The 12,572-nt window shown below is 46.5% G+C and overlaps 1 protein-coding gene across 1 annotated transcript; it reads right to left on the bottom strand.

The window, feature by feature from the left end:
- Nucleotides 1-11,821: 11,821 nt before the first annotated feature.
- LOC124556052 lies at nt 11,822-12,460 on the bottom strand. The gene is made up of 2 exons (XM_047130084.1): nt 12,317-12,460; nt 11,822-12,208 (listed from the first exon to the last, which is right to left on the bottom strand). Exons 1-2 carry the CDS (start codon nt 12,458-12,460, stop codon nt 11,822-11,824), a joined length of 531 nt encoding a protein of 176 aa, XP_046986040.1.
- Nucleotides 12,461-12,572: the final 112 nt, after the last annotated feature.

Genomic DNA, 12,572 nt, shown 5'->3' with positions numbered 1-12,572 from the left:
AGGTTTTAAATTGTAAGACATTTCCAGGGGCAGATGTGGACTCTGACCACAATCTATTGGTTATGAACTGTAGATTAAAACTGAAGAAACTACGAAAAGGTGGGAATTTAAGCAGATGATACCTGGATAAACTGACTAAACCAGAGGTTGTACAGAGTTTCAGGAAGAGCATAAGGGAACAATTGTCACGAATGGGTGAAAGAAATACAATAGAAGAAGAATGGGTAGCTCTGTGGGATGAAGTAGTGAGCGCAGCGGAGGATCAAGTAGGTAAAAAGACGAGGGCTAGTAGAAATCCTTGGGTAACAGAAGAAATATTGAATTTTATTGATGAAAGGAGAAAATATAAAAATGCAGTAAATGAAGCAGGCTAAAAGGAATACAAACGTCTCAAAAGTGAGATCGACAGGAAGTGCAGAATGACTAAGCAGGGATGGCTAGAGCACAAATGTAAGAATGTAGAGGCGCATATAACTAGGGGTAAGATAGATACTGCCTACAGGAAAATTAAAGAGACCTTTGGAGAAAAGAGAACCACTAGCATGAATATCAAGAGCTCAGATGGAAACCCAGTTCTAGGCAAAGAAGGGAAAGCAGAAAGGTGGAAGGAGTATATAGAGGGTCTGTACATGGGCGATGTTCTGGAGGACAATATTATGGAAATGGAAGAGGATGAAGATGAAGATGAAATGGAAGATACGATACTGCGTGAAGAGTTTGACAGAGCACTGAAAGACCTGAGTCGAAACAAGGCCCCGGGAGTAGACAACATTGGAACTACTGACGGCCTTGGGAGAGCCATCCCTGACAAAACTCTACCATCTGGTGAGCAAGATGTATGAGACAGGCGAAATACCCTCAGACTTCAAGAAGAATATAATAATTCCAATCCCAAAGAAAGCAGGTGTTGACAGAGGTGAAAATTACCGAACTATCAGTCTAATAAGTCACAGCTGCAAAATACTAACGCGAATTCTTTACAGACGAATGGAAAAACTGGTAGAAGATGACCTCGGGGAAGATCAGTTTGGATTCCGTAGAAATATTGGAACACGTGAAGCAATACTGACTCTACGACTTATCTTAGAAGAAAGATTAAGGAAAGGCAAACCTACGTTTCTTGCATTTGTAGACTTAGAGAAAGCTTTTGACAATGTTGACTGGAATACTCTCTTTCAAATTCTAAAGGTGGCAGGGGTAAAATACACGGATCGAAAGGCTATTTACAATTTGTACAGAAACCAGATGGCAGTTATAAGAGTCGAGGGGTATGAAAGGGAAGCACTGGTTGGGAAGGGAGTGAGATAGGGTTGTAGCCTCTCCCCGATGTTATTAAATCTGTGTATTGAGCAAGCAGTAAAGGAAACAAAAGAAAAATTTGGAGTAGGTATTAAAATCCATGGAGAAGAAATAAAAACTTTGATGACACTGTAATTCTGTCAGAGACAGCAAAGGACTTGGAAGAGCAGTTGAACGGAATGGACAGTGTCTTGAAAGAAGGATATAAGATGAACATTATCAAAAGCAAAACGAGGATAATGGAATGTAGTCGAATTAAGTCGGGTGATGCTGAGGGAATTAGATTAGGAAATGAGACACTTAAAGTAGTAAAGGAGTTTTGCTATTTGGGGAGCAAAATAACTGATAATGGTCGAAGTAGAGAGGATATAAAATGTAGACTGGCAATGGCAAGGAAAGCGTTTCTGAAGAAGTGAAATTTGTTATCATCGAGTATAGATGTAAGTGTCAGGAAGTCGTTTCTGAAAGTATTTGTATGGAGTGTAGCCACGTATGGAAGTGAAACTTTGGACGATAAACAGTTTGGACAAGAAGAGAATAGAAGATTTCGAAATGTGGGGCTACAGAAGAATGCTGAAGATTAGATGGGTTGATCACATAACTAATGAGGAGGTACTGAATAGAATTGGGGAGAAGAGGAGTTTGTGGCACAACTTGACAAGAAGAAGGGACCGGTTGGCAGGACATGTTCTGAGGCATCGAGGGATCACAAATTTAGCATTGGAGGGCAGCGTGGAGGGTAAAAATCGTAGAGGGAGACCAAGAGATGAACACACTAAGCAGATTCAGAAGGATGTAGGTTGCAGTAAGTACTGGGAGATGAAGAAGCATGCACAAGACAGAGTAGCATGGAGAGCTGCATCAAACCAGTCTCAGGACTGAAGACCACAACAACAACAACAGCTAAACCACCCCTTCTCCACCTTGCGAGTATCATTACGAATGTAGATAGATGACTCTGCAGTGGGTCCATTAATGGTTAATTGTCGAACACACACATCATCAAAGTATACCAGACAGCACTCTAAATATTTCTAGCACCTCGAGCACAGTGCATAATTTGCAATCTATCTGTATGTGGGATGGGAGTCACAGATCATTCTCTCAGTCTTAGGATAAAATTAGAGAATAAAATACCTCCCCGCACTGTCTTTGGCCAGCCCACCCTGTAGCAATGTTACTGATTTAATCTACAGCTGACTGGAAGTAGACCGCTACAATCCGTATCTCGTGAATGAATGGAGCTAGCCGAGTCCTCGCCCATGCAAGTACACATGATTTCTCCAGATGCTCCCATGTCGAGGAGGTTAGCACTCCTTATCGGTGTATAGTAACAGATTTGAAAGTGTTGTGATGTAACAGCAGATGATTAAGAAGAACAAGAAATGGGTTATTTTTATGCATGATGGAGCTCAACACAGATGGAGTTCGAAGCATTTTACATAAATCAACTACGCTATGAACTCTAAAGTATAGTTCTAGAGTCTAGGATCAGCACCTGGAAGGTATTAGTAAGAGAGAACATAAAAACACGCGCTCCTAAGGCTACATCGTTTCACACTATAACAGGCTATAATGGCAGATTGTTGAGTGTCCGACCTATCAGTCATGTGGAATGCAGCGCTGTTAATATTCCAGTGTAAGAAACATGTTTCCAGTGTATGACATACATCCTTCTTGCAGGTTTCTCTACGATAAACTATGGTATCGAACCATAAAACGAGAAAACTACTTGCTTAAAACAGTAGCTCTGTGTGATACATGCACAATATAGCTTTTGTGGGATGTATAGCGTCCACTTTCCACATCTTATCATGGTACAGAAACTATACTATGCCCACATCAGTCCTATATAAAATGATCGTTAGTAACGGAGATTACCTCTTACAAGGAAACAGATAAACGCATAGCAGTGGTGTCCGACATGTGAAATTACAAGTTATGCCATCACTAAATCTGTAAAGCAGATGTATACACAGGGGATTGCAGCGTCTCACAAACACCTATCGCTAACTTAGTTATGAAACTGAAGTATCGATTTAACACTTAACATGCGACAGGGGAATGGAGTACACTGCATAAATCTTGGTTCGTTTAGAGGAATGGGTCACGTTTCATCACACGTGAGATGGAAGTCCTCTGATGACCGAGAGGTTTACTGTAAACGATCGCAAGTAGACATTGCTCTAAGACCCACTCAGGACAAGCGGTTGTATACGAGTCGAATGCACGCTATGTCACACAACTGATGCATCCTGACAGAACATCAGGAAAAAAAATGGTCAAATGAGCTGCATCAACTTCTCCCTCTATCTCTCTCTCTCTAGAATGCATCATCAGTCTACCATTAAATCGTACCTCGTTACAACTCCATCTCAACCGACCAATACATCTACTCTATGTTGTCCTTTAACGTAGATGCAAGTAAGTTTAGAGGCAGATGGTTCTCTGTCTTCCTGAAAAACGTCAAATACTGTAGTCAACTTGCGTGTATCAACGTTACCTCAATGGACATGCAGTAGAAAGCTACCTCAACGGAAAAAAGTGACTGTTTCCCTGGTTCCCTTCACTTCCATGACCATGTAGAAGACACGCAAGTACTTCCTCAATTTCCCTGCAGTTCGGTGTATATTCCATCAATATATACGTATTTTCCGCAATTCTATCGATTTTTTATGTCAGTTCTATCCATGTGATCAAGACATAACCTCTCGTTCTGTGTTCTAAAATTGTTTGTAAATGTAGTACAACTGCCAACACCTAGCGCAAATGCACTGATCAGGAAGTACAGTATAGCACTGTAGTAGATTGTATCCAGTCGCCTCCACCCCGTATATTCCAAAATAAATAAAGTACACACCTTCCTCTCTCCAGCAGCCCAACGCAGCTGTCATTTTCCCATCAAGACAGCCATCTTGGGTTACATCATGCAATGGACGACAGAGTCCTCTGGTGGCGGTACTGTGTACTAGATCAGTTGGACTCCAGAGCCCATGGTGACCACACGGTTTCCTGCCATCCCCCCACCCCAGACCACCATCTTCGATTACGTCACGGAATGGACGACAGCACCCTAAGGTGGCAGTACTGTGTACTATGTCAGTTGGACTCTGGACCCCATGGTGACTACACTTGATGGTGGTACTGCCTCTAATTGTTTAAATAAATAGCGCATGCAAAATAAAGACTTATGTCCAGTACAGGTCAAGTCCTCTTCCAGCCATTTCCTAGGACGAGGTGACAGTTGGATGACTTAGGTTACTGGAGGTAGCCTTTCTTAGGTTGGTAGAGATAGCCCAATTAACCTATCTTCCCTCAAAAATTCAAACTTCCCGCCAAAAGCCGCCATCTTGGATGACGTCATCGCCGCTGTCTTGGCAACAATGGAGATTGGGATGATACAAACGTAGCTCCACTACTATCACTGCCACCGGAAAAAGATCCTGCAAGAACGGGATCAATGACGACCGAAGAGAATTGTTCACTGTGACATACATGCAATCCTTCTGCAAACTGCTGCAGATTTTAAAGTTGAGCCATCAACAAGTTTCATCGTGTGAACCATTCAACGAAACAACGTCGATATGGGCTTTTGGAGCTGAAGGCTCACTTGTGTAATCATGATGACTGCACGACACAAAGCCTTATGCCTCGCCTGGGCCTGTCAACACCAACATTAGACTGTTGATGGCTGGAAACATGTTGCCTGGTCGGACGAGTCTCGCTTCAAATTCTACCGAGCAGATGGACGTGTATGGGTATTGAGACGACCTTGAGACTCCATGGACTCTGCATGTCAGCAGGCTACTGTTCAAGCTGTTGGAGGCTCTGTAATGCTGTGGAGCGTGTGCAGTTGGAGTGATATGGAACCCCTGATATGTCTAGATAATACTCTGACAGCTGGTACATATGTAAGCATCCTGTCTCATCACCTGCATTGCTACGGACTAGGGCAATTTCAGCAGGACAATGTGACACCCCACACGTCCAGAATTGCTACAGAGTGGCTCCAGTAACACACTTCTGAGTTTAAACACTTCCGCTGGCAAACAAACTCCCCAGACATTAACATTATTGCCCATATTTGGGATGCCTTGCAACTTGCTGTTCAGAATAGATCTTCACCTCTCATACTCTTACGGATTTATGGACAGACCTGCAGGGTTCTTGGTTTCAGTTCCCTCCAACACCTCTTCTGGCATTAGTCGATTCCATGCCACGTCATGTTGCGGCACTTCTGCGTGCTGGCGAGGGCTCTACATAATTAGGCAGATGCACCAGTTTCTTTGGCCCTTCAATGTATATAAATATATAAATTCGAAACTGTTAACGGTACTTTTTCAAAGAAGTAAGCTGAAACTAATTGTGGCTGGTTGCTGTACACTATCAACAAAATAACAATATGCTCCTGTGTTGATAATGGTATTTTCGTACTACGACATAGCGGTCCGCCAGCCGCAGTGGCCGAGCGGTTCTTGGTGCTTCAGTACGCAACCACGCGGCTGCTACGGTCGCAGGTTCGAATCCTGCCTCGGGCATGGATGTGTGTGATGTCCATAGGTTAGTTAGGTTTAAGTAGTTCTAAGCCTAGGGAACTGATGACCTCAGATGTTAAGTCCCATAGTCCTTAGAGCCATTTGAACCATTTGAACATAGCGGATCGCGAGGGGGGGGGGGGGCAGGGGTAGTTACCCCATCCTGGAATATGGTGTACATACTTTTAATGCGTTACAGAATTTTCCAGCGTTTTTGGAAATGATTAGTTGTAATTCAACTGAACCGTAGATCTAGAATTGCCAAATGCAGAGGGAAACAAGCTTTAGCAAGTACTACATAACTTGAATTAGTTTATTTGTCAGTCTGGTCACGGGAAATTATATTGTTTCCCTGTAGCAGTGGCTATTTAGGCACTGTTTTGTTGGTATGGCAATTGTGAGTCATATAAGTACATTGTCGAAATAGAACACAGTATAAACAATGGTGAAGTTCACCTGCCCTCTAGTTGTCACTAGGACATCTCTTTCCAACTGTCCATCGCAATTACATCGTAGTTTACTATTTGTGCAGAACAAGACTCTGCAGGGCTTGATGAGAATGCATTCAATTTTACTTGACAGAGTGATGTAGTTGGCTCTGAGGAACACGCTGCAGTGTAGGAGTGTTCGTCTGTACTACATTTATGGACCCAAATGCATCACTCGATAACAAGGAAAAAAAATGAAATTTCAAGATCGTATATACGCACTATGAAGAGTATTTTATTAAATGATATGTTTCCTACACGTTTCTGTTGCTATTCAGTGGTACTTACTTGATATACTTATTTTTCACTGTCAGACTTTCACTTCCCAGTGTAAACCTAATACTGTTGGTCAGTGGATGAACATATTTTTGTGAATATTTTCTAGCTTCATTTCCTGACTAATCTGATTCGCAGAATGTAATGATATGAGAATGTAGTGGCAGATCGTTAAAGCAGTCTCCATACTATAAAAATGAAATACGCTTACCTTTTTTTGGTATAATATAACAAGAATCTGTTTCCTAAATATTTTAGAATCTTGCCCCCTCCTGGAAAAACTTCTGCGGACGCCCATATAGTATGGCATCTCAAATTTGTGTGGGATTATGAGGCCAATCCATCACAAGTAGGACATGACTGATCGTCGTGATCGATCTTGTTCAGTAGCTTGTGCGATTTGCCGACGATCAATGGGAAAAGCTGTAAGTATTTGAGAATCAGACTGATCAATTTGAACATAAGAGGTTTTGAGCCAATCGAATTCCACATCAGTTCTATAGGTAAGCTAGAGAGAATATCTGTGTGTGCATGGTGTGTCGTAAGACAACAACCAATGTTGCAGCTTCTGTGCTGCACGATCAGGCACATCTTTCATCGGATGAAAAAGAGCTTTCAGCGACTTATTATCAGTCACGAGAAAAAAAAAATTTATGTACTGCAGATACTGATGAAATTTCGCGATGCCTTATATGGTAGCGAAGGCTTCATTTTCCATCGGACTGTAGTTATCTCACACGAAATGTACTCGCAGTTGCGGATATGGACAACCATCAGCTGTGTATTGGAATGACGTCAGCGAAAGTTTGTGCAGGATAGCGACTCGAACCCGGATTTCCCGTTTATCGAGAGCGGTTGCCTTATCATTAGGCTATCGGAGCACGACTCACAGCGAGACCCAAACTGCCATATGTCGTCGTTCCTGCATCACAGCCTGTAATCATACATCCATTATGTATGTTCCCATACAGGAGAGACATTTTAACTGAAAGTCACCTACCCGGCATCTGCAGATAAATATGATATTGCAGTGCCGGTGTTGTTCTGAAGTACTATGCAATATTCCTTCGGACATGCATGCATGTCCAAGGAACAGGCGCTGCAGGTACTACAGCCGTTATGAAATACATGAAATATATTTGCATTTGCGAATATGGTCAACCCTCAACTGTATAATGGAATGACGACAATGAAAATTAGTGCCGGAGCGGGACTCGAACCCGGATTACTCGCTTATTGCGAGCCGTTCCTGGACGATGGGTAGGGCAGGGGTCGAGACCCAAGGCTTGGCCATCCCGCCGCCATGCCCAAGCAACGTGTTCTAGGATCGAAGGATCAGGGAGAGGACGTAGCAGAATTGTCTATGTTGTTTTATTTATTTATTTGTTCAATTTTTTATAATTTTATAATTTTTTATTTCAGTTTTTTTAATTTTTTAATTGTTTTTATGGATTTATTTTTGTTTCATTAAAAAAAGATCCTACAACTGCCGTAGCCGAGCGTCCTACTCGTCTCCCCGTCTGTTGGGAGGGATTCCCTCCTATTCCGTCTGTAGAGGGTCAATATGCTCGAGGATTCTTCTTCATTTTCAGCATCTCATACCCGGAACGCCCCAGTGAGCAGGAAGACCCGCAAATAATGAACGTAAATAATTTGCGAAACAGTTTTTGTACCGTGGCGGCTGAAAGCTGCGTGTGTCGTCTCGTCATCAGTAGGGACCAAAAGTTGAGTGTACATTTGTGAGCATCGCAAAATATGTAGTAAAGGGCCATGCCTTTTAGCCAGTTAACAGCGTTCGTCCTGGTAGATGGAAAGCATACGCCGTCGGGGCGCAATATATCATCAGGGGCCGCGCGGGATTAGCCGAGCGGTCACAGGGCACTGCAGTCATGGACTGTGCGGCTCGTCCCGGCGGAGGTTCGAGTCCTCCCTCGGGCATGGGTGTGTGTGTTTGTCCTTAGGATAATTTAGGTTAAGTAGTGTGTAAGCTTAGGGACTGATGACCTTAGCAGTCAATTCCCATAAGATTTCACACACATTTGACAATTTTTTATCATCAGGGGAGATAAACTCCGGCAATCTCCGCAAGAGTAATGCCAGCATGCGCTGCGTTAGTAGCCAGCACTTGCTGGTCGTGGCACAAGTTAGGCAGTGTGCATCCGAGTCAACGACTGAGCAGGTCGGACACAAGGGGTCGTCCATCAGATGAATGGGATGTAGCCTCTGACGAGTAGCGAACTTCCCATTCACAACCACGTATCACAATGAACGCCGCGTCGTAGGTAAAAAAGGCGTGTGTACCGCTCGCCACACCGTATTGCAGGCAACCTCAAGACGTCTGTGTGCGACTGTATTGATAGGTTTCTGCTGTTTATAGAGGTGATATTAGTCTTTCGCGCTGGGCATCGGTGTCGTCGGAAGGTCTGACCGTAATTAGCTGACATCAATCAAGAACTCTCTGATGTGAGCGAGTGCCGGTGAAATGTGTCCTACAGAAACCGGGGGTGCAGAGAGTGTGGTGCCACTTCAGCTATCAGGGTGCCCATCAGAGTGGCGTGGGCAGAGGTCCACGTGCGACACATAGTGTTGAGATAAAGCGATCGCGCATGGTTTGTAGACATGAAACATGTAGACCGATACCGCCAGCCCGCTGCGGCAGTGCCAGGGTGGCGTATCGGACTTTAAAAACAAGGCCGGCGCTCACGAAATGTCGATATGCTGCTTGAAATCTGTCGGCCATCGTAACCGGCAAGGGAAGAACATGCGCAAAATAGTTCAGTTTGGAGACGAGATAGGTGTTGAAATAACGTGTTCTGAGGAGCATATCCATGCGACGCAATTTGTTGCCCCGTATCAGAGCACGTGTCTGGTGTAGAAGCCGGTGGCACGTAGCCGCCGCCGTGCGGCGTACATTGCTATAGAACTGCACTCCTAAGCATTTGAGTACGGGCACCTTGTCAAAGGGCACCGCCATTGCGTGGGAAAGCCCCCTTCGACATCTATGCATTTTGTCTTCTCCACGTTGATGACGCTCCCAGCGACTGCCCCGTACTGGCGTAGTCACTGAATCGCCATATGCATTTCATCCTCTGATCTGGCCAGGAACACCATATCATCGGCGAATGCACCACAACGAAAGGTCATGTCCCGCATCGAAATGCCTGCTAGTCGCTGCCGTAGACCATGTAGAGCTGGTTCAAGCGCTGCTGCAAGTAATATACCTGACAAGGGGCACCCTTGTCGCACCGACCGTCCAACAACAATGTGATCAAACAGGTAACCATTGTCCATCATGCGGGAGCGCGCTCCGTGGACCAGTCGAAGGACTCCTGTCCAGACTCTGGAGAGAGGCCCATGTGTACCAGAACTGCTTGTAGGAATCCGTCGTCGACGCGATCAAATGCGTGGTCAAAATCGATGGCGACAAGGGCGCCTCGTACTTTGCAGGCCGCCGTCAAAGCAATTACGTCGCGGTATGCTCCTAACGCTGTATAAATGTTGCTGACACCACTAAACATTTCTGATCGGTGTGAATGTCTTTCCCGATAGCGGTGTGGAGACGCGCACGGAGGATGCGGGCGAAGATCTTGTAGTCGGTGTTGAGGAGTGTGAGTGGGCAAAAGTCCTGCGACCTACAACCACCATTCGGTTTCGGTACTGGGATCAAGATGCCGTCTGTGAATTCCGTGGGGACAGTAAAATCAGGGAGGATCAGTTCTTGAAACATTTGGAGGCACTTGTCGCCAATAAGGTCATATAAAGTGCGGTAGAATTCCAGGGGTAAATCGTCCGGCCCAGGCGATTTGTTCAGTGCCAAGACCGATGTCAGCTCGTCGGATGTAATGGGCAACAGCAGACTATCATCCGGTACCACGTCCCTAGGGGCGGCAAAATCGTGCAACAGATCGTCATAATCACGTACGTTTTGAGGATGTTCCATGTACAAGGTCCCATAGTGTCAGGCGAACGTGTGCGCTATGTCCGTTTGCGTTTGCGTCACTCCGCGGCCACCCTCCTCCGTGTTTACCGCCATCATGAGCTGACGTTTTCGGTGGCGCCTCTCACGCACAATGTGATAGACTGATGCCATTTCGTTGGGGATGCAGTCTTTCACTTGCTTACGGACGCGGACACCTTCTAGCTGCCCTGCCCTGATGCGAAGTAGACGAGCTTTGATGCGTTGTAGGGACGTCTGACGTTCGGGAGACTGTGGTTGCGTCACCAGCTCACGTAACGCTGTATAGTAAAATTCCGATGATGTCCTTTGCCAGTTCGACCTATCACGCCCATGGGCCATCAGGGTCTTGCGGAGTGCAGGTTTGACACATCGCAGCCACCACAGCAACGTGGAAGCATACACGGGCAGGCGCCTGAAACTACGACGTCACGTCTCAGTAACTGCTTGCCAACACGCTTCCTCGCGAAGGAGGGAGACGTTCACCTTCCACGGGCCTCTGCTGCGTCCTGTGAGTTGTTGGGGTAAGGTGATATACGCGAGATGATCTGTGAAGGCCGTCGGCCAGAGTTCTGCACCACGGGTTGCTGTGCAGAGGGCATGCGAGACGTATATCCGGTCCAGACGACTGGCAGAGTGGCCGGTAAAGTGTATATATTCGCACTTGTTCTCATGATGTAACAGCTATGTGTCGTGGAGCGTGAGGTCACGTACCAGTGCTTGTAGAGGCATGGGACGTAATGCGGTATCTGGTCCTCGGGCCACAGAACACTGTTAAACTCGCTGCCCACTATGTAATGGTCCACATTTCCTTGCGAAAGTGGGGCTACCTCCTCCGAATAGAAGACATGCCTGTCACCTCGGTGCGAAGTACCGGAGGGAGCGTAGACGTTAACGAGGCAGACTGCCCCAAGTGTGAGGGAGATGCCTTACCTGTTCAACAAGTATGTCATGCCCATTGCTTCCATGCCATCTCGGAGAAGGATGGCCGTTCCCCCTGCGCCGTCACCAGAAGGTAGGCTGTAGGTGGTGTAGCCATATAGGTCTAAACGCAACTCGGGACAGACCTCCTGAAGAAGGGCAATGTCCAAGTCTGCCGCTCTGATCATGTCGTGTAACATGCGATTCTTGACAGTGGAGTGGACACCATTGACACTGACTGTTCCCACACGGTAGGACTTAGACATATCAAGTGTCAGACACGGTGTGCCGGTGCAAGCCCACGGTGAGCTCGCACACCACACAGCCATCCAGCTGCATGACATGCATTACTGTGCCATATGATCCGCTGACTCGCAGAGCCCTCCAGGCTCAATGTCAGCCATGGGCTCTGGAGGAGGCAGCGACGTGTGCTGTGCATCATCGGCCTCCATGTCGTCTGCCCAATCACCAAGAGAGGATTGGGAGGTCAGTGGTGGCTGGCCACTTTCACAGGAGCCCACATTTTGGGAGTCAACCCGATGCGCCTCGTTTTCAGGGCCACCAGATGTAGGGGAGTGTTCCTTATCGTCAGGCGCCTTCCGGTGAATGAGGCCGGTGGAATCCGTTGCAACTGTAGGCGCATCAACGGAGTTGATGTCTTCCGCCATTGTCACACCCCTGTCCCATTCTTCAGCTGACAATCGCCTCTTCTTGTGTCGCTTGGGTGATTTTTGCTTGCGGGTCCGAGGTCTGACATTTATTGGAGGGCGAGGTTCGACACGGTCTCAGTCATCAGTAATCCCTGTGTCCAATCCCGACAGTGATAGCGGCTGGGTGCCCACGACGCCGCGGTGGGTAGAGTCTGCAGAAACCTCTGCACCGTTTGGTTGCGGTGGTGTTGTCGGCGGCGGCGGCGGCGGCGGCGGCACTGTCTCACCAACGGAGCTCGCAGCGGCTTGAGGTGATAGCAGGTTTGGATCACCCATCATCTCATGTCGTGCCGCCTTCACATACGTTAGCGGGAGAGAGGTCATCGTGGATCATTGGGGAAGGCCATAGCGGGGCACCTGAACGAGGCGGTGCTGCAGACACTCAGTT

The sequence above is a fragment of the Schistocerca americana genome, chromosome X (assembly GCF_021461395.2).
Source record: "Schistocerca americana isolate TAMUIC-IGC-003095 chromosome X, iqSchAmer2.1, whole genome shotgun sequence".
In the NCBI taxonomy this organism is placed as follows: domain Eukaryota; kingdom Metazoa; phylum Arthropoda; class Insecta; order Orthoptera; family Acrididae; genus Schistocerca; species Schistocerca americana.
The sequence above is the reverse complement of the archived record's forward strand: the minus strand, read 5'-3'. Positions and strand labels throughout refer to the sequence as shown.

What these genes read in the sequence shown, in the direction of transcription:
- LOC124556052 (XM_047130084.1), bottom strand. Translation starts at nt 12,460, where the DNA reads ATGGGTGATCCAAACCTGCTATCACCTCAAGCCGCTGCGAGCTCCGTT. An exon ending in ACTCTACCCACCGCGGCGTC is followed by an intron (nt 12,209 to 12,316) that starts GTGGGCACCCAG and finishes CGGACCCGCAAG; the next exon opens with CAAAAATCACCCAAGCGACA.